Raw genomic sequence first — 26,917 nt, forward strand, 5'->3', positions numbered from 1 at the left:
GAACCAGCCCATTGTGGCTCTAAAAGAGAACTTTAACATGAACATCTAGGCAATTTGAAGGAGCTCCATAATAAGGGGATGTTATCCTTTTAGAAATCCTATGAATTGGAATTCTTTGAGGCCTGCAGGAAGCACTGGAGAATAATCTGCACAACCCAAAAAATTAGCACAAAGAGGAAAAAAGGCACTTTAAAGCCAAGACCCAGTGCCAGCTGCCTCAGGTGGGCTCTTTCAGGCGTGCTGGGTACAACTTTCAGCAAAAACTCAACAACCAAGAGACCCAGAAAGGCTTAAGGAAGAAAGAGTGGCAAATTGCAGCTGGTTATTATTGTCAAAAAGTTCAGTGTTTCTCTGTGAAATCTGTGTTTCTTTTGGCTGCAGCTCATCCCACTGAATAAAATAGGGGTTTTTTTTCCCCCTAATTCATTTGAACTTCTGGCAGCTGCACTGGAGCTGATTGGCCAGGGTTTTGTGGCTGCTCTGCTCTCTCCAGTGCTCATTGTTGGATAGTTCAGGTCATGTTATTTCACCCCAGGCAATATTAATGGCAGTGGCAGCTCCCAGGGCTCAGACAGATCCATCAAACAGATGAGCCCCTAATTCTGTGAATGCCTCCTCTTCCAATCAATGGGGTTTGCTCAAACAGCGAAATGAAGGAAAGGAGGCTCCAGGGTGAGGTGGTCAGTAGGGATAAGGGGTCAGTGAGGTGGTCACTAAGGTCAGGTGGTCAGTAAGGGTCAGGTGGTCAGTCAGGCAGGTTCTTCAGGCTCTGTTTTCCCTCTGCTCCAGCTCCCTGCCTCATTTCCAAAACCACAGTGTTCTCTCACACATATCTTCAGCTGAAAATGAAATATTTAATCCTTTGTGTTCAACCTTCCACTCCCAGACACGACAGGGGTTCCTTATAATGATAATGAGTTATAGGGTGTCTGGATTCATGTCTAGACCTGAACTAGATCACCACCCTCAGCCCACAGAAAGCTTTCACATTGTCATGTTGTTCTTATCCCCTCCCCAGCATCTGGAGCAGTTTGCCATGGGCACACACAATGTTCTGTTGCCCTGCCCAAAGCCCTGGCTGTGTTGCTGTTTCTGTGCAAACCACACCACCTCTCTCTGAACCTGTGAAAGCTCTGAAAGCTCTTTGCTGTGTGTTGTTGTTGAGTTTCCCTCCTGATCCTGGGGTGTGTTTATGGAGGGGTTTGCAGTGCCTGCTCTGCTCCCAGTGCTGGGGTAAATCCCACTGCCCGGATCTGCTGATCCAGCCCTGTGAGCCCTGCTCTGCTTCCCCAAATTTCAAGATTTCCTGAGGCTGACCATCAAGCTGACACCTCTTTGCAGCGCTCCACTGCCTGTCCCAGCTGTAGAAAATCCTCTGAGCCAGATCCCGTAGCACATTTAAAATCTGATTTCATTCGTGCAATATTTTGATCCCCTGTTTTGGCTGCTGGGCTGTGGGAGAGGCAAGGGCAGCCCTAAGGGAGAGCCTGGAAACTCCCCAAGCTGCTGATTTCCCTTGCCTGGGTGCAGCACAGATGTTGAACAGAGCTGCTGTGACCTCTGTGCTCCAAGCCCTGGCACGGCAGAGCCCTGCAGGGCTGAGCTCTCCTTCATCCCCAGCTGAGCCCACCTGAGCTGCCCTGCAGCCAGCACACAGCAGAGAATTTATTGGCTGCCTCTGGAATGAGGCAATTCCCTTAATTGGGCTCTGCCACTCTCCCCCTGCACTGTTGGTGGCACAGCTATTTGTGTGCTGGTTGGGAAAAAAAAACCCAAAGATTGGACAGCAAATCAATCAAAGGCAAGGACAGAGACCTCTCAGAGATAATTGCATCCAGAAACCCAAATCCCTGTCAGGTCTCTCCCTCCTGTGGTTTGCTTTGAGGAGCCTCTATTAAGCACCAGGACATCCCCAAACAATGCCAGCAGAGACAAAAAAACTCCTTTCCTCTTCATGATTTCCCTCCCCAGTGCTCTCTGGCCACACCAAACTCCAAAGGAAGATCTTTTTTAATCATTAGGGTCAAAATGGTTGGGGTGGCTCAGCTTTTCCCATGTACAAAGCTCATTAAAGAGCACTTGGACATTGGTGGGGCTTTTTATTAATTTGTTTTCCTTTTCTTTGGGTGTTCATCCCTTGTGTCATTTCCCACAATGAGCTTGGGGTCTGAGCTTGGATATGTTCTAATTAAATGCAGTGAGAGTCAATAATTGTGAGTTGTTGTTGACACAGAGCTCCTAGATGAGAAAATCACACACTATTTTTAATAATAAACTTAAAAATTGCTATTAATAAATAATAACAATTAATTTTAATAATAAATTTATTAAACCCATTATATCCAGTATAACATTATGTCTTATTTACATATCCATACCCATACTTACTTGGTACCATAAATGCACTCAAAAATATTTTATTTCTGTTTCAATGTCTCTTTGACCAGTAAAAAAAAAATAGATCTTCCATAAGCAGGATTTACAGTCTCTTTTAAGCAAGGTGGTTGTAGCACAGTTGAGATCCTACAAAAATGCTGTGCTAGAGTATAGTACACATTCTGTAAAAAAACCTGACCTCAGGGGGTGAGCAGTCCTCTGGCAGTTTTGGGATACCATCCAGTATTTTCAGGTTTGGCAAATTGGAGAACACACTTAAAGAGAGACAAAAGAAAAGAACAGAAATTGAGATAAATAATCTTGGGAAATGTTGAGAACAAAACAGGCACTGATAAAAAAGCAACAGTAGATTCAAACATATCTAAAATAGATGTGGGTTGGAAATCTTGATTTGTCATTTGGTGCAGAATTTATCTGATAAAGAGCTAATTAAAACTCTCATTGCACCACCTTTATATCCTCAGACCCAATAAAGCACTTCAAGAATCTGTCTTCCAACACTGACAATGAACACAATACCAGAGTTACACCAAATAGTACCAATATTTAATTGCCCTAAGAACTGGCAGATTGAGAGCAGAAACACAATTAGGAATTATTAAAAGGTGGTTTTCTGCTTTTGTTCTCCTGGACTTGTAGATATGCAAACAAAAGGTGAAATCAATCATTTAAAATATACTTTTCCCCTTCCATGCTGATATCTGCCTCTGCCTTTATCAGCAGCCAAAAGGATGCCCACAAGGCTAAAGGAAACTCAGAAAGGTTTTCATTAAACATTTATTTTAGACTTCTCCTTTCTTTTTTCCCCCTCCCAGGAACGATGGGAGGAGATTTCAGACACACTCTGCAAGGTTTATCTTCAAAATATCAACACCTGGCTGTGTTTGTAGTGGGGCAAAACATGCAACCACGCAGATTTTCAAGAAGTGAGGTTTAGAATAGATTATATTCTCCTGAATTTCTTGGATTGTGATGCCTTGGATTGGAATTTCCATTGCCAGTGTCTGAGGCTGCTCTGTTAAATCTCCAGCCCATCCCAAATGCTGCTCAAGGGACAGGGGGAATCCAGAAAAATCAAATGAAGGGAACTTGATTTTCTGCTGCTTTTGCTCCCATCTTTCAAGACATCCCCCTGACTCCAGCTCTGACATGTAATGCAATTGAGGCAGAACCCACCAAGGATGCAAGGAGGCTGAAGAGAGTTTGAGTAATAGGTAGTTTCTATTAATAAAAGGGAATCTAATTTATCTGCCCTGCTCACTCTCTCTAAACTTGATCCATGGGCTTAGTTCAGTTCCAGTCATGCCATTGAAAAGCATCATAGGCAGTTTCTGAATATTTGGGGGCTTTTATCACATAATAGCTCACTAACCCACGTTCCTGGAGCATTTTAGAGCATTAAACCACAGGAAAAGGAAAAGCTTCTTTAGAAAGCTCCTTGGGTTTGAGATCCCATTCCTTTGAAACTCTGACAAACATCTTTTTGTGTTTATCCCTTCTGTTAGCCACGAGAGGGTCAGACTTACAGCTGTCTGTATCTTTCCTGGAACTCACAGGGATTCCTCTTGAGGATGAGGGATTCCAGTGGGGTGTGCCTGAAGCCTGAAATCCCGCTCAGGCTCATGATGTTGTTTTCAGCAAGAGATAAATGCTGAATCTGGGGGATCTTTGGCAGCTGTTTGAAGGATGTAAAGTGGTTTTTATTTACATTTAGTTCTCTGCATCTGTAAAGTACAAAGTGTATGGCATCACTATCACATCTGGGACAGAACCCCTACAACAGGGATGGGTTTTATACACTGGGTTATATTTTATTCCCTTATTTCTTTATCTTGTACAACAGATGCATCATTATTTCTGTTCTCAATACTACAGCTCTCCATACACCTAAATACACAACAGCAGAGTAGCAACAGATGGATGGTAAAATAAATTTATAGTTTTCATGGTCGTGCTTGGCATCTCTGCTTGGGTTGTGCTCCCCCATCTCTTCACAGAGATTCCTTCTGTGTGCAACAACTTCCCCTTTTGGCACAGATCTCCCTGAAGCTGGCTGGACTCATTAATTATTCCCCAGGAATAAAGGGGATGTGATGTGATCTCCTCACTGGGTATTTTCAGCAATGAACTGTTGGGTTCTCACTCCAGCACCCCCCAAGAGCAGATCTGGCAGCTCTCAAGAGCCTGCTCCAGCTGTCACTTCAGGAAAATTTTGATTTCTGGGCTATTACATAAAAATAGAAGCAGGACATTTTGTCTACCTTGGCAACCTTATGGCACTGAGGTCTGTCAGGGAATTGTCCACCAGCCAAAGCTTTTCCACCCGGATTAATCTGCGGAGGATTCTTTTGAGGTTTTCCACCTGGTAAAGATCACCCAGGTCCTGGAAGGAAAGGTTCAGCTCCTGGGAAGGGAAAAAATAAGAGGAATCACTTTTTTCCCCCCCTTGCTTTGTAATAGCTATATCATTAAATATAGAATCAGTCAGAGGTAGTCAAAATGAGAATACATTTTATGCTGCTGCTCTTAAAACAATTGGTGGTACCAAGTGCCAAATCCACCTCAGAATCAGAGTGATAGACTTAATTGTTTGAAAGGAAGGAAGAAACCATCTCTCAAGCATGAATTTGAGTGTCCATCTCCTCCTTCCTCCATGAGTGGGGTTTCCAGTGTGTGGGAGGGAGCAGGACTGAGTGGTTGTGGTTTTTTGGTTTGGCCTCTAAACTCAGCTGGCACCAATGTTCTGTGCAGCAGCCAGATTTAAATATTCATAGAGTCCTCACAGAATGGGCTGGGTTGGCAGGGAATTCAAAATTCATCCAATTCCACCCCCTGCCACAGCCAGGGACACCTTCCTTATCACAGGTTTAAATCTATTAAATGCAGTGAGCAGCCAGCACATGATTGTTTGGCTTCTTTACAGCTACAGTCCAAAGTGTTAATGAGAAAGTTTTACAGCACAGTTTTCCCAGTTCTCTTGCAGCCTCTTTTCCCATTTCTCTGCGTCAGTTACTTGTCTTCTTCTTTTCAGAGTATATTCTTCTTTCCTGAAAAACAGCTCTTCTTCTGAGGGTCCTGGTCAGAGAAAAAGATTTACAGTTGAGGATTGATACAGAACTGGCACTTAGTCACTTGCTGGAAGAATATATATATATATATATATTGCTGGGAGTTTTCTGTAATGAAGAAATATATATAATATTATAGGTGTGTGACTTTCCAGGCTTCTGAGATTTAAATTAATGGGAAGATTTTTCTACCATTCCCAGGCCCATAATTCAGCCAGCAATCTGCAGTCTTTGTGCATGGTTGGTAAATGACAGATCTGCTACAGATCAGAATGAAAACCATTTCTGAAGGGCTGCTCATAAGGACCTGAGCTCTAACATTCTCCTTATTCCTTGCCATACTGTGAGTTAGCCTTTGATTGTCCTGAGAGAGGAAAATGTTTCAGTTTCCAGAGCAGTGCCAAAAACCAACAGCCCCACTCCAAACCTCATTTGTATTGAGACACACACACTAAGGCGTAAAGTCTTAATGAAAAGTCTAGAGCTGTGGGCATCTTCAAATTCCTGATTAAAGCAAGGACTGGCTGGAAATCTTCCACTGTTTACTCCCAAACATGCAAATACTGGATTTTAAAACCCATCTGTTCTTGAGTGTGTCTGTAGATTGCAATTGAGCCAATTTAGTCTTAAAATACAAGAAATGTGCCACTGTTTGCAGGGTTTCCCTCTTGCTTGGCTGTTTGGCACATGGCTACTGCGTTCTGAACAGTCAAATGTTAATCAACTTCTGAGAGAAGTAATCAGCAGCACATTAATACCAAAAATTTTCAATTTGCAGTTCAGGCAGTTGTTTTTAATTTTGGAAATGACAAAGGATAATTTCCTAATGATTAAAAAAATAAAAGCGAGCGTGGGCACTGTGAGCTGAAATCCTGGAGTTTGCCATTCTTTTGAAAAGGGGCAGGATTTCAGCTCATCACTTTTAAGGATGCACTTTTTCACTCGATGGAGTCAGGGCTGAGATGTCAAAGTGTGTTTTTGATCTTTACCTTCTCTCACTCGGGGGCAGAGGAGCTGATTCCCTCGCACACTGTGTTCCTCTATGTCACACCAGCCAAGGTACTTGAAGGAGTCAGAGGGAAGCTTAAAAAAAGGGAAAAATGAAGATATAAAAATCAGTAAAAGCTCTTGAGGTTTTGGCACTGCATTTTCCTCTTATTTCTGGCCTTATTAGAGCAGAAATGCCCCAATCAGAGCCACATGCAGGAGCTGGTGAATGCTGTGGGAATTCACAGCTCAGTGGAGGTTGCCACAGCTCACCCTGGTTAACTCCAATAAATTGGATCAAATATTGGAGGGAGCCTCCTCAGGGCTCATTATCCCCCTGCCCAGAGCTGCAGCTTGGTGCTCAAAGGCTGAGGCAAATCCCCTGCCACAGCTCACCCCAAAGAACAGAACCCTGTTTATATTCTGTAAGAGCTGAAATGAGGGATGCAGAACTCCAGGTGGAGTCTGCATCCCTCATTTCTTCAAAATGCAGTTTATTGTATACAAAATGCAGTTTATTGTATACAAAATGCAGTTTATTCCATCCAAGAGTTACACAGGCCAGGGTGGTGGGTGACAGAGCTGTGCCTACAGCTGTCAGCTCCAGCTGCAGGCAGGCCTGGAGACCCTTTGGTTTTCGTTACATTGCATTATAGACTTTTGGTTACAATGCATTATTTATTTTTCTTTTGGTTACAATGCATGATATACTTTTCTTTGCTGAGCATCTTAACACAGTAGAACCAATCTATACCTTAACTTTTATCTACAGCCTATCATAACTACTGTAATTACCATATTCATGTCACTACTCCCCAATCACTAAAAGTCAGTACATTACAGTTTAAGCTAGAAGTTGTTTTTCAGTTTTCTTGCAGTGGAAAATTCTGAGACCTTTTTTCTACTTGCAACATTTGCTGACTTGTTTGCCTGTGCTCTCTTTCTGCTTGGTAAAGACATTCTTCTTGTTTGGGGTGGGTTTATCCTTTGCTCTAAGCCATAAAAACCCATTCCATCTAACACATCCTTTGCCTCCTTGGTTATCCAGTGAGACTGGCTCAGCAATTCTTTCCTTCTATATCAAAACTTGCTTCCATCTCTATTCCTTCATCAGACTCTACATTTAAAAATCTTTCTGCTAAGCACACATATCTGTGAGATTTTCTTGTCAAACTTTCATCCTTCCCAACATCATTCCACCCCAGTTTTGGAGGATAAAAGGAGGTAAACGAAATCCTCTTCAAAGCTGAGGAGGAGATTTCTGCCTTAGTTCCTCTGGTGTTGTCAATGTCTCTTTTCTACAAACCTGCAATCAGACTGGGAAACCCAACACTTACTGGGAAAGGGAGCCTGGGGTCCCAGCTCTGCCCGAGGGTTCCTCTATTTTGGGGTAAAACTGGCAGAATATTGTGGCCATCCCTCAGGATGGAGCAGCCGGAGGAGTAGGAGCTCAAGAACTTCTGGTTGCTTGTAGTCAGACCTGAGCAACTAGAGAGGAGATGTTGAGCCAGTGTAGATTCTGTCCAGAGAAATGCAAATATTTTTGGGTTGTTTTATAATTACAGAAAATACCTACAGGAAATAATTACAGAAAATAGAGAATATCTGGGGGTAGGACTTGCCAGCAGGCAGCAGCCACATCCTGAGGGCAAACCATGGGCAGCCCTCTCACCTGAGCTGCATCTCCTTACACACAGGAGCCTTTCACAGGTGTCTCCAAACACCAGAAAGAGGAATTTCCTGGCACTTTGTTAGAAAAACTGAGTTTTAGAGAAAAGAAAGAGCTGAAATTGTCCAACAGCATGATGTGTTTGTTCCCTTCCACCCAGGAGAGCCCTGCTTTTATGGATCTGGATTGCATGGAAAGATACCTCAGTTGTTTATTTCATTCCACTGTACATGTGGTTTAACTCATTGTTTTACTAATATTAGTGTATTTATTTTAGTTTCTTGGATATGTTCTAGGGTCTGGAGATCCTAGAACATCAGAGATCTGGAGAAAAGCTGAATTTTCTTCAATAGAGTCTTCAAATTATAGAATCATTAGGGGGAAGTCCTCCAAGGTTACCAAGTCCAACCTTCAGCCTGAAGCTCTGTGTTCATGTGCTCTCTTAGTCCCTTGCCTAAGAACACTTAAAAGTCACATTTTATACACCCCAAACGGGGCAATTTCTCCAATTGTGCTTCAGAGGGATTGAAGAATTTGCAGGCTGGCAGCTGCAATTTAGGAATTTACCACAGAACAATTGAAAACAATGATTTAATTTAGTCAGGGTGTGCATCCAGCACACTGTAATTTGATGTTTATTCTACAGGCTTGGGGAGCTCCTGCCAGGGAGCCTCAGCATCATAAAACCACTGGAATCAGGAGCAGAAATAAATAAACCAGAATAAAACAGAATAAAAAATGCGGCTTTAAAATGGTTTGGGGAGAGAGGCAAGGAAGGTCTCATAGTGGGAGTAACAGGCTGAGCAGAGCATTGGTTGAAATGCACAATGACAGATTTTTGGCAAACCCTGGTGAGGAGAGATGTCCTGGTGAGCTCAGTGCAGGAGCAGCCCTGACAAACTGCTCTGCTCCCTTCTGCTTCATGTTGGGGTTTAATGGGGTCACAGCAGCCCCAGTGAGCTGTAGGTGACTCCCAGTGTCCTAGGGTGACGTTATGATGCTTGTATCCCCATTTGTGTGCGCTGTTTATGCTGGATTTCATGTTCTGTGCCTTCAAGACTGGCTCTGAAGGGTGAAAGTTTTGTTTTGGTTTCTTATCAGCCGCTCCCCCACGGCTGGCGGGACACACAGACAGGGCAGTACATTGTGCTGCTTTGGCTTTTTGCTTGGCTTTTTCCTTTGCTCTTGCTTCTGCTTCTGCTTGCTTTTGTTTCTGCTCATTAGCTAGTTTAGCTAAACAGTCCAAATTTCTTCCTGGACTGTCTCTCTTTTCCTTTTTTTGGACCTATTTGAACCTGCTCCGGCCTGGGGCCTGGGAACCCCGGGAGTTTGCAGCCTGTGGCCTAGCGGGGCCTACTCTGGGCAGCAGCTGCCCCAGGCCGGAGGGACTGAGAACAGAGCGAGCACCCCCGAGAGAGACTTTCTGAATTTGTCATCTTTTTCAGAGTGTTGTCATCTGGTATTGTTCATTTTGTGCACTGGGGGGGTGTTTTGCCTGTTAAATAAACAGGTTCTTTCCACTTCTCTCCGAGGAATCCTTCCCGAACCAGTTGTGGGCAGGGACCGTGTTTGCCTTTTGGAGGGGCCCCTTTTGGAGATTCTCTACCAAATTTGCCCTAAACCAGGACACCCTGGAAGCTGTGTGGGCTCAGCATTTTAGAAAATAACAGATATTTACTGAGGGACTTTCTGAGGTCACCTGGAGGCAAGCAGCCCCTTGGGGGATGTGTGCTGGGGAGCAGCAGGAGTTCACTCACAGCAGCCCTGTGAAAAGAGGATTTACCTTGGGTAAATGGTAAAAAACCCAGGGAAAATAAAAAAAAAGTGCTGGGAATTCTGGTTTAGCTCTATCTTGCTGTATGTTCTGCTTTTACATCCTTGTATGTTAAATGAGATCAGAGCAAAGAAATTTGTAGAAATTCTTTTGTATTTAAGAAAAAGATCTGTTATTTTGCTCAGTTTGGAAGTGATCTTTTAGGATGTATTCAAATGACTATTTATAACTGCAAGACTTTTCAAAACCTACCTTCCTCTCAGCTAGATACTACCTCCTCTGCTGAGACAGGAATATGCACTCCCAGCCCCTGGAAATGTGGGATAAAACATTTCAGCTGAACCATTGAACATGATATCTATTCTGATCTCCTGGCAGGAAACCCACTCACAAAACTCTGCATTGGTGATGGCAAGTACAACATAAAGTTCCAGGAAAAAATAAATATGTGATGGATACAACTTCCCCAGTCAGGTGGGTAGTGAGATTTCCATGGGAAGGAGTGACAGAAAGAAACATCTTTCATCTCAGAACTGCCTGGGTTTAATAAGCATCAGCTGGACCCCCAGATTATGTCACAAGAGATTTTTCTGGAGCACCAAGTGCCACACAGCTTTTCCCTCCCTTGCTTTGTTTACCTTCCTGTTTTGCTGCAGAATTGATGCAAAAGGAGTGGCAATGAAGGAGGCAGGATGCAATTCCAAGCAATTACAGATCTCACAATACATGAAAGGAACAAAATTTCCTGCCTTGATTGTGAGGCCCTTTGGCTGGATATGAATCTCCAATGACACCTCTGGGAGCAGCACACTAGATTATGTCAAGCATTAAGGGAAAAAAATTAGATTCATGATGTCTGTCCAGGCTGAGTCATTTCCTCTCACTTCGCCCGCAGTGAGAAATTGGTGGTTAACATAAATCATGGGCCTAAATTCTTATGAGAGAAGAATTAATTTCACTAATGGAAACCCTCTGTGGCAATTGCATTCCTCCATTCTCCCTCTTTTTGGGGGCTGTGGGGGACTATTTATGATGTCTTTTAAGCAGAGGTACTTGACTATATTTTAAGAATTCTGTAATAGAGGTTTGGAAAGGAAACTTCAAAAGGTAATCGGGGGAAAAAATCTTCTGTGTGACCAGCTCCTGATTTCTGAGGCTGGCCCTAACTTGGCTACAGCTTTGCTGCTGACACCAAATCATTACAAAATTATTTTTCATCTCAGTAATAAACAAAACCCCACAAAACTGTACCAAACAATTCTTTGCAGGCACCCTGGAGTCTGCAGTGCTCCCTGAGAGCTGACAAGAGGGAGCACAGGCTGGGGGGTAACTGGAAGCACTCGTGGCCAACCCCTTGCATTTTACATTATTCTCCTCAGTGGAAGTCCCAGGGAGGAATTCAGTGCCTGAACTGTTTTTCAAACTGTCAGGAATGAGAACAGGGCAGCTCCAGCCTTTTTCAGAGCACGACTGAGGAGATATCAGGCTGTACCCTGGAAATCCTGCACTGCTGAGCTCCCTGATCAAAGCCCAGCTCATGGCAGTGTCAGCTGAGGGGCTGGGAATGTTCTGCTCTCACATACCTTGGCCAGGTTTGCAGGGAGCCCAGGGAAAGGTTCTGCTCTCACTGACACCTTGGCCAGGTTTGCAGAGAGCCCAGGGAAAGGTTCTGCTCTCAGACACCTTGGCCAGGTTTGCAGGGAGCTCAGGGAAAGGTTCTGCTCTCACTGACACCTTGGCCAGGTTTGCAGGGAGCTCAGGGTGCTCCAGGTTTCCTGAGTGCAGTGCAAGCCCCTCTGAATGCAGCTGCCTTTCAGTGCAGGACACATTAAAAGCCACGAAAAGACTTTGAAGAGCTGAAGCTGAGCTGCCTCTGAAACTGCACCAGTGAAAGATACTGAGTGAGAAACAGTGAAAAGTCCCTCCTGTGTATATTTTAGCTATTTGGCTGTTAAAAAAGGAGTGTCAGTCAAAGCCTTTCTCCTGATGGAACAGCAGCCTCAACAAACAAACATCTGAGACTCTGCAGCTCAGGTTCAGCTCTGCTGCACAAAAAATGCGAGCTCAGCTAAAGAGGAGTGAGGATAAAGGGGTTATGAGCAAACTCTTGCATTTGGGATTTGAAAGGCTTTTTGTCCCAGCCTTTTGAGCAGTGTTGGGGTCTCGTCTAGCTTCTCACAGCCTTATCCCAGCTGCTTTTCAGGAATCAGTATCCTTACCTTCCACTGAGCCCCAGCTGCTTTCCCCTTAAATCTGAAATGCGCTGGATAAAAGGTTTGGGAACAAGTAGTAGGGTTATTTATAACTCTTCACATATCCAGAGTCAGGATTCCCGTGGTGCTTGCTGCCTCCCACCAAATCACAGCCCACATCTGATGGAAGGGGCCCTGCTCCTGTGGTTGAGCTCAGTGAGCTCTGGTCAGGTTCTTATTTAGCAGCAAAGTGCTCTCAGAACATTCAGTCCTGATGCTGTGGGAGTGAAAAATGTGCACCATTCTAAAGGAAGGAACCAAATCAAATGTGTTTCAAGATCATCTTGAAGGAATAGAAAAAAAAATTCCAAAGTAGAGAAACTAAGAGCAATAAATCCTCCCAAAGCAAAGGGTTTGTATGACTGGGTGAGAGCTGCTGATTTTGCAGGCTCTAAGAGAGGTTCTGGACCTGCCCAAACCACCTGCACGCATAAGTGAACACTCACAGGTTCCAAACACCCAATTATTTGTGTTGTCCCAGTCAATGGCAAATGCCAAAGCCATAAATGAACTGCAGGGATAACTTACCAGCACAGCTTGTGAAAGTATTTAAGAGATGGCAAACTCAGAATTCAGGCTGTGCTTCATTTCAAATGCACACAATTTACTGCTCCAGAGCAGCTCTGCTTGTATGCAAACATTTATTATAAGAACTCTCTGAACTTAGGAGAGTAGAAGATATGGACACAGTGTTTGCATGCTCTATTACCTTTCAATTATTTTTATAGGAGTTTTAGGAGACATTATGCAACATTTTGAAGCAGTTCTTCTGAGCATAATTTAGTGACAAACACACCTGTAAGTTATGGCTACAAAGCATCCTTGCTGATAGCTGTAGCATCAATTATCTTGCTTTATGCTTCATAAAATTGCCCCCCCCCAAGACATAATTAACTTAATTAGGTCCCATCACCATAATGATACACTCTTAGCATATTAACTAACATTTTCCTCATGGATCCAGCTTGCACCAACACAAAGCCCACATCTCAATCCACACATTTTCACAGCAAACTCAACATTTTTGTTGGGACAGCTTTTCCTTCCAGCAATCAGGCACTGACACCAAGAAAAACAGCTCTGTTTGAGCTCCTGTTTTCCCTGCACAGCAATCTCCTCCAGCAATACAGGCTGGTACATTTTAAAAAGACACTCAATCCTGTAACTCTATCTTTGTTGTCAAAGCATGTCAAGCAATGACTACAGGTTCGTGTCTCCTTGCACCCTCCTACCTTTCAGACATGTCTGGCTGCTGCATAAAATCCTCACATCTTGCACAGGGCTATTTGTCTACAGGCAGGGCTTATCTTCCCATCTCTGGCCCTGCTCAGGGAGGGAGTTCCAGGTTCTCTGGAGAGGGGGAACCTGCTGGGATCCCGATGGATGGATTCGCTGTCTCCAAGGAAACGCTGTCACCGCGCAACGCTGCTGCCGCCGTCACCTTAGGAGCTATTGTTACCAACCTCTTAAGCACATCAAACAAATTCCTGGGCTGATCCAGCTGGTATCAGTGAGCTGCCTTTCCAGAAGGTGCCTAAAGATAGGTTGGTGATACCTGTAGCAGGATACGTGATCATCCACCTGAATCTCTGGTCTGCTCATGCTGACCGCTTCGCTTTCAATTCCTTTCACAGTTTTGCCCTCTTGAAGTTTGTATTTTTGTTGCCTAAAAGATCTCCTGCTTCATTAGTGGCTTGTTAAATTCCTTATTAATGTATCTGTTCGATAAAAAGAGGCTCAGGTTTTATGTAATGTTCAGGAAGGTTCTTTATGGGCGCTTCTTTGCTCCGTTGGGCATTCTTGCCTCATTTGAACATGCTCAGCCATTTTAAGAACATCTTCCAGGCTTCCTTCTTCAGGTTTGCAGCTGAGAAGGAGAACAAGAGATTCTTCTCTTGGTGGGAGCCAACAGGCCGGGTTTGTGTCTGTTTTTATATTATATTTTTCTTAGACCATTAAAGCTGTAGGTTCTGAGAATCGGCCCAGTGAATTATTCCCTTCAAAATGCATTTGATTTTTGTTTGTTCACCCAGACAAAGTGCAGGTGCTGGCAGGACTCCAGGGTGGGATTGCAGCAGCCCAGTGTGGTTGTGGGCACTGGTTAGTCCCTGCTGAAGTTCCCAGGTGGCTTTTAAGCTCCAACAGTGGTGGTGGGACCCAGGTTTTGGGGGAAGGTTACAATGGAGCTGTAAATTGTGCCCTATTGATCTGTGACTCCCACACCACAGGCACAGCCCCTTCCTCACTTCAGCTCCTGGGCTCTCTCCTGAAATAAGAGGGGGTAAATAGATTAAAATCAATGTGGGAAAAGCACACAATCCTCTCTGCCTGGGGATATTCAGTTGGAAATGCCAGCTTCTTCACAGAAGAGTTACTCCTTATCTTCCTTTTCCTTCACATTTCTCTTTTCTCTTTTAGGTCACTACAAAGGCTGATCATTATAAGGTCTTTCTACACAGAAAGGTCTGTGCTTTCCCCAATGGTTGCTGAAGGCTCCAAAACCTTCTCTTAGAAATTCTGCTGGCAAATTTCACCATGCCAGCAAAGCAGAGGGGAATAATGGTAATTAGAGAATTTCAGCTCCATGCACAGGCATTCCGTGGTTCCAAATGTTGAACTGACAGATCATTATGTGGAATTTAACAAAGTAGTCATTCCACCCAGGTTTCATTAAAACTTTATGTGCTAAGAACTGAGTTTATTACTGGGTGGGCGAGGACAGGGTTTTAAGAGATTCATCAGGTCACTTGAGCGAATCATTTCTCTGTCTGCTAAGAATAAAGAAATTAATATCTAAATCAAACAAGATTGTAATTTGGGGCCTTTCTACTTACCATTTTTTCCTCTGTCTATAAAATGAAAGGTATTGGTCCCCATCACAGCCTAATGGGCTTCAGATCTTTTATGGCAAATGCATTCCTCATAAAGCCCATGAAAAATTATCTCTGTGCTGTTGCAGAGGAACGACATATTTTACATGGTGTCGGCCTTTCCATTATAAACACTATTTTTCAGATCTTTACAACCTGCCCATAAAAATGTGCTTCTGACAAGAAATTCAGCAGTGTGTCCTCAGCTCTGCAAGAAAGAAATCTTTTTTCCAACTTTATCTAATTTTGAGCAGTAATTTTGTCTTTGAATTGGGTAAATACACGGTGGGCATGGTGTCTCTCTCAACCCTGTGTCTCTCACTTTTTTTTTTTTTTTTTTTTGTCCCATTGGATTCTTCCCTGCATGTCCATGAAATTTGTAGGACCTGGGCAGAATCCAGCTCATCCTGTGGTCTGATTAATGACAGAAACAATCCCAATTATTCTCACTGCTGTAGGCCACCAGAGGCCCCGTTGTTCTGGGCACCACAGAAAGTCAGGAAAACAGAGTTTGCTCCAGAGGGTTTGTGCTCTAATTGAACAGAGCACACAGACAAAGAGTAGGAAGAAAGGAAATAATATTATCCCTCCTCCTTTTATACAGAAATAACTGAGATGCTCAGACCATGAAATCCTGGCACTGTGGGAGCAGAAATTCTGTTCCTGTGCCCAGGGTCAGCATTCACACAGGATTCCCAGCCACTGACTTTGTTAAGACCAGACTGGATGAACAGTCTGGCTTTAAAGTCTGCAATTACTTGCTGAGTTTCTGAGCTGACATTTTCCAATCATCGTTAAAGGATACTTGAAAGAAATTTCTCTATTATAACATTTTTCTGATTCAGGGATAAATCAGTTTAGATAAATCTAATTCAGGGATAAATCAAATTATTGACATAATTTTATGTTCTTTATGTAAAATTCTTTTTTTTTTTTTTCGTGTTAACTTGATACAAATTGTTGCTATCAAGCCATCAGGTCCATGGCACCAGTACAATCAGACCTAAACATGTAACAACACTTCAGCACCAGGAGAAAGCCAACTTTTATTGATCTTACCTGCTTTGAATATGTCCAGGGATCCAGGGCATTCGTGTTGGACTATTCAGTTAGAAAGAGAGAATTTCTTGGGGTGTTTCAGTGGTGTGATGTGCATGGCCCTGAAGAGGAGCTCACTTTTGGTGCACAAGTGCTGCTCTGTGCCTCGGCAGGCAAGCTGCACACTCACTCCAACCAACAGGTTTGGGTTATTTTGCTGAGTTACCCAGGCAACACTTGCCTTTCTGTGCTGCCCATTCAGGATTCCAGGAAAGCATTTGATTCCCACTTGGAGAGCATTCCCAGGGAAAAGCCAAGGACAACAGAATAAAGCCTTGGGCAGGAGGAGCGGAGTTAGTGAAACATTTCATCAGGGTCACCAGACAAAAAGGAATCAACAACTAGCTGCATAAATAATTGAAGGGAAAACTGTATCTGCCTGCTTTTCTGAGGTGTTACAAACCCATGGGTTCCAAGAGGCTTGGAGGGGCTGTAACCAAGCAACAGGGACTGAAATTTGGTTCTCTCTTCTGGAAAAACAATGGCTTGAAAGTCATAATGACAATGCCTGGCACTGAAGAGTGAGTGAGCCTTTCTTTGGTTTAACAATCTTTGGATGAAGCTATAAGAAAAGATTATTATGGAATGAAGAAAGCATTTTTGTTTGGTTTAGGAGAGGCCTATACCAGTATTAAATCTGCCTTTTTCTAAACAAAATGAAGGTCAACAATTTCTGGATGAATCTGACACTGAGGAAAGTGCAAATAAGTAACATCTCAAGATTTTCTTTCTCAAAACTTTCTTTTCAAAAGAAATAATGGACATAACTCACTGCCTCTTCATTTGCCTGTATGAAAGAGAAAACATGATTGTATCCCAAGTGGAGATGGTGGCACCCAACACTCCTGGTTAATGATTTCTGCCATTATTTACCTCACTGAAATGAGGTCTTGTCGCAGACATCTTTTTATGGAAAATCCTTTCCTTAGGATTTTTCCTCCTGAGAAGCTGAGAGGCCTCAGGAACAAAATGTAAACATTGATTATCTGCTGCTGTGGAATGCAACAGGTGCATCTGTGATTGGTCTTATGTGGTTGTTTCTAATTAATGGTCAATCACAGTCCAGCTGGCTCGGGCTCTCTGTCTGAGCCACAAACCTTTCTTATCATTCCTTCCTATTCTATTCTTAGCTAGCCTTCTGATGAAACCTTTTCTTCTATTCTTTTAGTATAGTTTTAATGTAATATATATTATAAAATAATAAATCAAGCCTTCTGAAACGTGGAGTCAGATGATTTTCTCTTCCCTCAACCTGAGACCCCTGTGAACACTGTCACAAGGTCTGTTTTTCCTTTCACCTCAAAGCATGGCTTTTGCACTGAATGAGCTCATTGCACCCCTAACCCACAGATGCACATGAGATCCTGATTAACCCTGTAGCCCTCAGGAGCAAAGCCTTGGAATTCAGCTGGGGAAGAACCAAACCTGTGTGTGAATGTGGGAAAAACCCCAGAGGGACCTGCCAGACCTCCCCAGAGGGAATGAACCCCACACAGCCCCTGGTCTGGGGCTCACTGCCACCCATTTAATGAACTCCCCATCACTCTCCACTCCCCCAGCTGCCATTCCTGCCCAATCCTCACAATTTCAAACACCCAAAGCTGCCAGGACAAACAGATCAGGCACTTGATGGAACCACCCAGGGATGGAACCTCCAGCCTGGGGTCAGCCCCATTTCCTCCACCCACACCTTCATCATGGATCTCATGTCTCATCTTTTCACGAGTTAATTGTTAATAATTCCCCATGGGGTGCAAGATTCATTAGGCACTTCCTAATTTATCAAACATAAATCTCATCAGGTAATTTTAATCATATGAAAATCATTTAAAATTCATTTTGATAGACAATTTCCTGTTGCAGCCTCCTTTTCCCCTGTGTGGTTGGAAGCAGCATCTCTGGTTATTCTCCTCTAACTCCCCCCATTGCAGATGCCATTACACTTCCATCATTTTCTTGTATTTATTTGAAACTGCTGCCAGCTGCTAAAGAGTTATGTTTCCTTTCTTTTTTCTTTTCTTTTTTTTTTTTAATTCATTACCTGAAATACATTGAAAAAATCAGTTTATTTCATTGGTCAAACCCCTGCCTTCCTGAAAATCACATTTTGCAAATGTAGGAATGCCTGGGAGTCACCAGAGCATTTCTTCATTAAAGTGGCTTTGCCAGGTTGTCATACAGGAGATATTTGAGACAAAGAGACAAAATCTCTTTAAGGATGGGATGGGAAAATAATTGTATTGCTGGGCCAAGGTGGTAAAAAGTACCCAGCTCTGCAGGAGCTTAGAAAGGAGGGGAAAAAACAGGAAAACATGGAAAAACAATGCAGTTTAATGGCAAACATAACTCAGTTGTTTAAAATTCAGAGCTCCCTGTCCCCATTCCAATCAAAGAAGGAGCTGAGAACTCTGAACATGTATTTACGGGCAGAACTTGTTCCTGACATCTCCCATTTTTTTATCCCTATTATTTCCCTGGGTCTTATTGCCAAAAAAAATTAAGTTCAAATGAATGCCTGGTTATTCAGTGTCTGCAAGGATAACAAAGATGTTCTCTGGCTGAAAGCGGCAAGCAGAGCCTCCTGTGATGGTGGGGAAAAGAGGAGAGCAGCATGATGAGAAGAATCAAGTGTTTTTATTAAAGGTGTTGTGTTCACGCAGCTTTTGTCGGGAAATCCAAATAATTTACTCCCACTTGCTTTCATTTGGAGCAGAAGGCCGCCTTGTGTTACATGAAAAAAGAATGAGCCTTGCTCCTCTGCAGTGCTTCCTTTCTGGGCAGGAGACAGACCTGCTGTGGCTGTCCACAATCCCTGCATTTACAGCCAGGAGCTGGCAGGGCCTGCCGGAAGAAATTAAATGGAATGGAAACGTGTTCCTGCTCAAAGTCAGGGGCTGCCTTTGCTGTGTCACATCCTTGTGCCCTGAGGGCTGCAGCACCTTCTCCTCCCAGCAGGGCTGGGGGAGCTGAGCCATTCCTGGCTGGTTTTACACCACTTTGTCCCACAGCTGGGCCTGCTGAGCAGGGGATTCCTCAACTGCAGTCATCTTCCATCCACAAGGCACAGCTGGAAATCTCCGTGTTAAATCAGCTCTGCTGGCTTCAGTGGAGAAGGGGCTCTGGGCTTGGATATGTTCAAAAGCCAAGGAGACCTTGGAGCATCTTGCCCTGCGTGGTTCACCTGGCTTTGCACAGCAGGGCTGGCCCAGCAGAGCTGCTGCTGGGGCTTCCCTGTTGGGGAAGATGAAACAGGAAAGACTTATCAATATGATTGTCTGGCAAAAGATTTTGAGAATATGGAAACTATAAGCGAGATTGAAATGAAAGCAAACTTTGAGATCCCTCAGTTACTGAACAACTGGAAAACAATGGTGTGGCCGGCTGAAGGTGATCCCCTTTTGATGGAACAACACCCTCTGCTTGCAGACAGCTCCAAGGGGCAGAGCAAACCCTACAGCTTGGCAGAAGGGGCCCAAAGAGGAGTTTTTAGGGTTTATAATGTAACACAGTATGGTAATGTAGTGATTCTTATAGGCTGTATGGAAATGCTGTAGGATTTGTATCTTGTACCAGATTGGTGAGTGAGAATTGGAATATTCAGCACAGAAGAAGATTTATTGTATTGTAACAGGAACCTCGCTCTCTTACCCCTTTTACTCTCTTATGCTTTTGCTCTCTCACCCTCTCATCCTCTCTCCCCCTCTCTTCTCTCAGCCTGCTCTGAGCTGTGGCTGGCAGCTCCCAGCAGGGCCCTGCACCCAGGCCCTGTGCAATGAACCCCAAATTCCACGACCTGGCTGCAGAGATCTCTGCTCTCCGTCCCGACTGTGCTACCCCACAATGCTCCTACACTTCCCAGAGCCCAGCCGGGAGCCCCTGAGCAGGGCAGGACTCCCTCCATGGGCACCAGCTTTTCCTGGGATTCAATCACAGCCCAGTGAAGGCAAACCAAGGGCTAGAAGTGAATCACAGTGTTGGGAAGGATGAAAGTTTGACAAGAAACTCTTACAGATATGTGTGCTTAGCAGAAAGATTTTTAAATGTAGAGTCTGATGAAGGAATAGAGATGGAAGCAAGTTTTGATATAGAAGGAAAGAATTGCTGAGCCAGTCTCACTGGATAACCAAGGAGGCAAAGGATGTGTTAGATGGAATGGGTTTTTATGGCTTAGAGCAAAGGATAAACCCACCTCAAACAAGGAGATGTTTTTACCAAGCAGAAAGAGAGCACAGGCAAACAAGTCAGCAAATGTTGCAAGTAGAAAAAAGGTCTCGGAATTTTCCACTGCAAGAAAACTGAAAAACAACTTCTTGCTTAAACTGTAATGTACTGACTTTTAGTGACTGGGGAGTAGTGACATGAATATGGTAATTACAGTAGTTATGATAGGCTATAGATAAAAGTTAAGGTATAGATTGGTTCTACTGTATGGAGATGCTCAGCAAAGAAAAGTAAATAATGCATTGTGACCAAAAGAAAAGTATATAATGCATTGTAACCAAAACCAAAGGGTCTCCAGGCCTGCCTGCAGCTGGAGCTGACAGCTGTAGGCACAGCTCTGTCACCCACCACCCTGGACTGCTGTAACACCTTGGATACGATAAACTGCATTTTGGAGAGCCCCTGGAGTCCCACATCCCTCATTTCAGCTCTTACATCACAGAATCACAGAATAATGAGGTTGGAAGAGACCTCCAAGATCATCCAGTCCAACCTGTGCCTTAACACCTCAGCTAGACTATAGCACCATGTCCAGTCTTTTTCTAAACACATCCAGAGATGGTGATTCCATCACCTCCCTGGGAAGGGCATTCCAGTCCTTTATTATTCTTTCAGTGATAAACTTTTGGTGGAATGACTTCAGCCAGTGCCTCACTCTGCTTTGGCTCTTTTCAGCCCAAAGTCCCCTCTGCAGACAAAGCTCTGTTTTCCAGAGGTCATTCCCCACCTCACATTTTTGCTTTAACAGAGATGAGGTGATGGGAGAAGCAGCTTTTCTTTAAGGGAAGGTAAAAGGGATTAAACCCCATGCACTTCACACCCATCCCGATCTCTGGATTTCAAAGGGGCCCCAAGCCCACTGCTGGCCTAGAGGGGCTGTGGATGTGCTGTTAAACTCATTTGTGTCACAATATTCCCCAGCCACAGCCTGCCAGCTCACTGACCCAGTCGCAGCCATTAACCACACCATCTTTCAGCTCCACGCTGAATTCCCTGTTGGGAAATCAGAATTTTCTTTTTGCCTCGCACTGGGGGAAGAAGAGAGCTCTGTCTTCATTTATTAAATGACTGAGTGACCAGGTGTTCTTTTCTTGGTTAGGGCAGTTTAACATTTCTGCTGATACCTGTACTTCAAAGTCTCCTTCCAGCCCTCATATTTTTTTTTTTTTTGCAGTTGAGTTGTGAAGGATCAGCAGCTGAGCTTCAGTCGTGTTCCTCCTCATTTTTCATGCTGCCTTGGCTGTTTTGGAGAGCTGCTGAATACAGAATGAAGCTGCAAGAGTGTGTTTGCTCCACAGCCAGCAAGGCATGAAGCCCTTTTTTCTCCAGCTGTGGAGTAGAGCCAGAGCATTGCTAACAGAGTCACTGGGGATGTGACTCAAAGGGTGACATTTCCTACTCTGCTCTGTGACACCAGATGATGAATGCTCACAGCAAAACACGGGGCTGGTTTCAATAAACAAAATTAAATCTATTTCTGTGATTACAGGAATCATGTTACATCTCTGAGGGAGCATCAGCTGCTGCTCCCAAGTGCTGCAGATTTGTCAGCTTGTTTAGAAATGCTCTGGTTGTTCACTGGGTTTTCCTGCTGCATAAATCCATTGGCATTTTGGCCCGAGCAGGCCAGTGGGGGATTTGGCCAGTGGGAGATTTGGCCAGCAGGTTGATGTTCTGCACATCAGCCTTAATCTTGTTTTACACTCAGCAATTTACAGCCTCATATTGTTCCCATTTCCAGCATTAGAGAGACATCATGGGAGTGTAAGGGAGCAGGGACCTTAGCCCAGAGCCAGAGCTGAGGGGATTCTCCCATTCCTGGATTCTCCCATTGGATTCTCCCACCCCTGGGTTCTCCCACTCCTCAGTTCTCCCATTCCTGGATTCTCCCATTCCTGGGCTCTCCCATTCCTGGGTTATTCCATTCCTGGATTCTCCCACTCCTGGATTCTCCCATGCCTGGATTCTCCCATTCCTGGTTTCTCCCATTCTTGGATTTCCTATTCCTGGATTCTCCCACTCCTGGATCCTCCCATTCCTGTTCCTAGATTCTCCCATTCCTGGGTTCTCCCATTCCTGGATTCTCCTATTTCTGGATTCTCCTGTTCCTGTTCCTAGATTCTCCCATTCCTGGGTTCTCCCACTCCTGGGTTCTCCCATTCCTGCCACCAGGGCATCAGTCACCCTCCCCATTCCGTGCAGTGTTCTGGGCAATGTGTCCCTTGGGATGCAGCCCAAGGGGCAGAGCAGAGCCCAGTCCTGAGCCCTGGCCCTGCCCCAGCTGCACCTGGAGCCAAACCCCAAACCCCAACCCCACAACCTCACCCCTTCCCCGTGCAGTCCCTGCCAGGGGAAGGAAAGGCAGGCAGGCAAACCTGGATTGAGCCAAATTCCAGCCAGGGATTGCAGGAGGGCACAAGGGGAACCATCCTGACAGCAGAGGCTGAGCCAGCCCCTCCCTTGGGCTCCCAGGTGTGCCCAGCTGTGAAAAGAACATTTCCATTCCCCACTAGAAGCCAAATTCTAACAGCAAGGTGCTGGTTAAGCTCTGAGATTGAGACCAGCAATAAATTCTGATTTCATCTGCTCTGCCAGCTGTGCTGGGGAGGGATGAGCCCGAGCTGCTGGGTCTGGGCAGGTTCAGATAGTGTTACAGCACTGAATCACCATTGCATGGCACACAAAGGCACCAGGCTGTCACAGATACCCCCTGCTTCATCAGATGCTGTCTTCAGATGTCTGTGCTCAGTGTGAGCACACCTGCAAAATTAATACTCCCCAGGCTCTAGTGGAAAAAAAAAAGGGCTTTGTACAGAAACCCTAAAAAATAAGGCAGCACTGAGGGAGATAGAAATGTAAAACAACCTTTCCACTTGAAAACCTTTCTCCATGGAGCCATCAGGATGCATTTCTTGGGAAAACAGCAAAGGCTCTGCTCAGCCCTGCTCCTGAATGCTGCTCAGATTATCATGCCTGCCATGAAGGGTGGAGAACAGGCTGCCAGCTGGGTAATGGCCCTTCTGAAAAATACCCTTCCAGCTTGCTTTTTGGAAGCCACTTCTCATGGAACTATCAAAACATCATCTCTGTGCTCTTGTCACCCAGAGGAGGAAGCATATTTTAAGCAAGTGTTATCAAGGCTAAGAGAGCCTGAATTAACTTGTGCTCGAGACACAGTGCACTGCCAATAAATCTACCAGAAAGTTGTTCTGTCTAGAAAATACAAAGCAATTCCAAAGCAATTCCATCAGGAGAGCTCTGCCAGGGGTTGTGGTTCCTCTTCAGGGCTCTCAGTGCCTGGGGAGCTTTGCCAATGTCCCAGTGTCAAACACTGACATCCCTTTATTCCCCCTCTGTCTGCTCCCATTGACTTGCTGAGTTCCATCTGCAGGGGTGGCAGGCAGAGGAATTTGCTGCCATCCCTTTCAAGAGGCCAAAATTCCTCATTTAACTTGGGGCACTGGAGGACAGGAACCCAGCCAAGGTAGTGCCTGAGAAAGGAGGGGAAAAAATAAATTTGCCTGAACAGAGTGAATGAAATATCTTAAAACTTGATAAGAATTAAAGATATCAGGAAGATTGCCCTGAGACCTGTGAGGATCATGCTCTGGGCAATGCCAAAGCTCTCTGGTCACCAGCAGTGTGGCACAAAAAGTCTCTTTATTTGGGGCTTTTGTCACTGCATTTTGTAAATGCACGTTTCTAAAGGCAACAGCCACAAAGTCAGCAGAGCTTAACACAGGAATAATAACATTTCTGGAGTTCATCACAGGACAAATACTGGTCCCAAAATTCTTTGTCTCTGCTGGGGAATGCTGTCCTTGGGTCAGGCTGGGCTCAGCAGTGGGCAGTGCCAGTCTGTCATTGCCAGGAGCAGGGCTGTGTAACGCTCTGCCAGCTCCAAACCAGGGATGTGTCCTTTTTAATAAAACCTTTTTATTCCCTTCCAGGCACCAAGAAAAAGCCCTCCAGCCTCTAAAGCAAGAGGCACAGAGTGGCTTCATTATTTTGAATTATCTCATGGTTTCATGCAATAATAGCTTAGGTTTTGCTTACTTTTAATAACAAAATAATAACAGGATTTGTGGTTCCCATAATGCATCCACATTTAATGAGTGCACGTGCACACAGACAAAATGCAATTTTATAAATTCTACATCTTGCATGCATATAATTTTTGCCATTTTTTTTCTATAGAAACATTGTGATTAGAAGCCCATTTTATATTTCCAGGTAAGTGTCCTAAAGTAATTTTTGCAAATTGGGCAAAATTGGGCAAATTGAGAAAATTTTCTCTAGTCACAAAAAATGCCAAGTGAGTCAGTTCCCAGCCAGTTGTTTGAACTCAGGCTTCAGGGCATGGCCTGAGAGAAACCTGCACAGAGCTGCCTGAAGGGATGGCAATATTTCATGATGGAGCACAAAGGGGTTTGGAACAGGCTGCAGATGACAATGTAGCTTTTTCTGCTGATGCTCTTTGCTCTGACACTACAAGATTGTCTGCCCGGTTGAAGCATTTCAGGTTATGGAGGCAGACATTCCCTAATTCCTGCTCAGAGCTCGCTGCATCTCTCCCTCAGGATGTGCTGGCTGTGCTCACCAGGGCTGGAGACATCCCTGCCTTTCTGTAAGGCTGACACAAGGCTGCTCTGCTCAGGTCCCAGACTCTCTGCCCCACGTGTGCTCAGACTCAAAAGCTCAGTAATTAAGAGCTCACCTCCTCAGAACAATTTTATCTATAAGCATATGCACGTTAAATGTGGAATGACATTGGAAAATAAATGAATTTGATCACTCCAGTCAGCCTGGTCACCTTGCTGCCCATGGAACTGCAGCAGTGGGACTGGCTCTGAAATATTGGGGTGATTCACAAATGATTTCTGATCAAAAAATCTGGAGTGAGCTTATAAAGTGGAGCACACTGTCTCTGATTTTTCTTTTTGTACAGACCAAGGAGAAAATTCTGTGAAGGAAAAATCAATGCAGACAGATGAAAACCAGGCAGCAGCAGCAGAACTGGCCTCTTTTACCTCTCTGGGTTTTGCTGAGGGCTCTAACAGAATCACAGAATCTCAGAATGGTTTGGGTTGGAGCAGACCTTGAAGCTGAGCTCGTTCCAGGTGTCCTGCCAAAAGAGCTCAGCTGATGAAGGCACATCCCTGGTTTGGAGCTGGCAGAGCGTTACACAGCCCTGCTCCTGGCAATGACAGACTGGCACTGCCCACTGCTGAGCCCAGCCTGACCCAAGGACAGCATTCCCCAGCAGAGACAAAGAATTTTGGGACCAGTATTTGTCCTGTGATGAACTCCAGAAATGTTATTATTCCTGTGTTAAGCTCTGCTGACTTTGTGGCTGTTGCCTTTAGAAACGTGCATTTACAAAATGCAGTGACAAAAGCCCCAAATAAAGAGACTTTTTGTGCCACACTGCTGGTGACCAGAGAGCTTTGGCATTGCCCAGAGCATGATCCTCACAGGTCTCAGGGCAATCTTCCTGATATCTTTAATTCTTATCAAGTTTTAAGATATTTCATTCACTCTGTTCAGGCAGAATTATCACCCAGTTAACACCTGCAAGGATTCCAGTTTTGGTTCAAAACATGACTTTTAGAAAGAGTAAATAGAGTGAAAAACTGTGACTGGCTCCAAACTCTTTTGGTAGCATTGGAATACTTGCAGGAAAGGTTGAAGCTCATCTTTTTCCACAGGCAATTCCAGCCCTTTAAATGAGAACATTAAAAACATGATTTAGACACAACCCAGATTTCCTCTGTATCTTTTCCCTTCCTAACTTAAAAGCATTTCTCCACAAACACAGAATAGTTTTTCTGCAGGAATTTTCCCTCAGTTTGTCCAAGAAGATCACTCTTCCCCAGGGAGGCTGTGTGTTTATGAGAGCCAGTAAAACACCTTGTTACCAGCAAAGCCTGCCTCATATCTGAGCCATCATTCCCATTGTGATTGTGTGCCTGAAAAGACAAAAACCCAGGCTGTGGGCTCAATTCCTGAGCTGCAGGGACAATTCCAATTCTTCCCTCAGCCAGCTCTGAGCAGACACAGAATTTTACAATCAATATCTGTATCTGGGCTCACACATTTATCTTTCCCACCCTTCCACATGACTCAGAGCGACTGACTGAGCATCCTTCACAGCCCCACTGCTGCTCTGTAATCTGCAATTCCAGCTGCACTGCCATCCCTCACTCCTGCCCAGCTCTTCATGCAGCCTGCCTCATGCCCACAGCAACTGGCCCATGCCTTGGGCTTCTAATTAGTGCTGGAAAATGAAAAACATCCTCCTGTGGATGCTGTTGGAAGGCAGTGCTGCGTAGAAGGAATGTCATTCGAGAAGCCCTTGTGGAGGGGCCCACAGACACAGAGTGCTAACGAGTTTCCAAGCATTCCCATGTGCACTGAGGATGGTTTCTCATGTGGAACTTCGCTCCACAGCCCCCAGCTGGAAGCCCCAGGAGCTGCTGGAGCAGAGGTCCCAGCGAGCAGCCGGAGCCTTCCCTCTGTCTGGAGCCCTGACCCTGCAGCAGCCTGATCCAAACCTCGGGAAATCCAGAGAGTTTTCCCAG

The 26,917-nt window shown here is 44.6% G+C and overlaps 1 protein-coding gene across 2 annotated transcripts; it reads right to left on the bottom strand.

Annotated features, from left to right (window-relative positions):
* Positions 1 to 2,517: 2,517 nt before the first annotated feature.
* LOC115947689 lies at positions 2,518 to 13,452 on the bottom strand. 2 transcript variants are annotated; one of them, XM_031055501.1, is made up of 7 exons: positions 13,380 to 13,452; positions 7,790 to 7,940; positions 6,455 to 6,548; positions 5,354 to 5,472; positions 4,659 to 4,801; positions 3,924 to 4,121; positions 2,518 to 2,651 (listed from the first exon to the last, which is right to left on the bottom strand). In XM_031055501.1, the coding sequence occupies exons 1-7, from the start codon at positions 13,403 to 13,405 to the stop codon at positions 2,540 to 2,542; spliced, it is 843 nt and encodes a 280-aa protein (XP_030911361.1). In that variant the 5' UTR covers positions 13,406 to 13,452; the 3' UTR covers positions 2,518 to 2,539. The 2 variants fall into 2 exon arrangements, 1 of the variants encoding a protein (XP_030911361.1); XR_004081545.1 differs by lacking the exon at positions 13,380 to 13,452 and having other exon boundaries at positions 5,359 to 5,472; positions 7,790 to 7,929.
* Between the last annotated feature and the right edge of the window lie 13,465 nt (positions 13,453 to 26,917).

Source organism: Geospiza fortis, unplaced genomic scaffold (genome assembly GCF_000277835.1).
Source record: "Geospiza fortis unplaced genomic scaffold, GeoFor_1.0 scaffold172, whole genome shotgun sequence".
In the NCBI taxonomy this organism is placed as follows: Eukaryota; Metazoa; Chordata; class Aves; order Passeriformes; family Thraupidae; genus Geospiza; species Geospiza fortis.

What these genes read in the sequence shown, in the direction of transcription:
- LOC115947689 (XM_031055501.1), bottom strand. Translation starts at nt 13,405, where the DNA reads ATGCAGCAGCCAGACATGTCTGAAAG. An exon ending in ACCCCAGGCTCCCTTTCCCA is followed by an intron (nt 6,549 to 7,789) that starts GTAAGTGTTGGG and finishes CCTTTTTTTAAG; the next exon opens with CTTCCCTCTGACTCCTTCAA. An exon ending in AGTGCCATAAGGTTGCCAAG is followed by an intron (nt 4,122 to 4,658) that starts GTAGACAAAATG and finishes TGTACTTTACAG; the next exon opens with ATGCAGAGAACTAAATGTAA.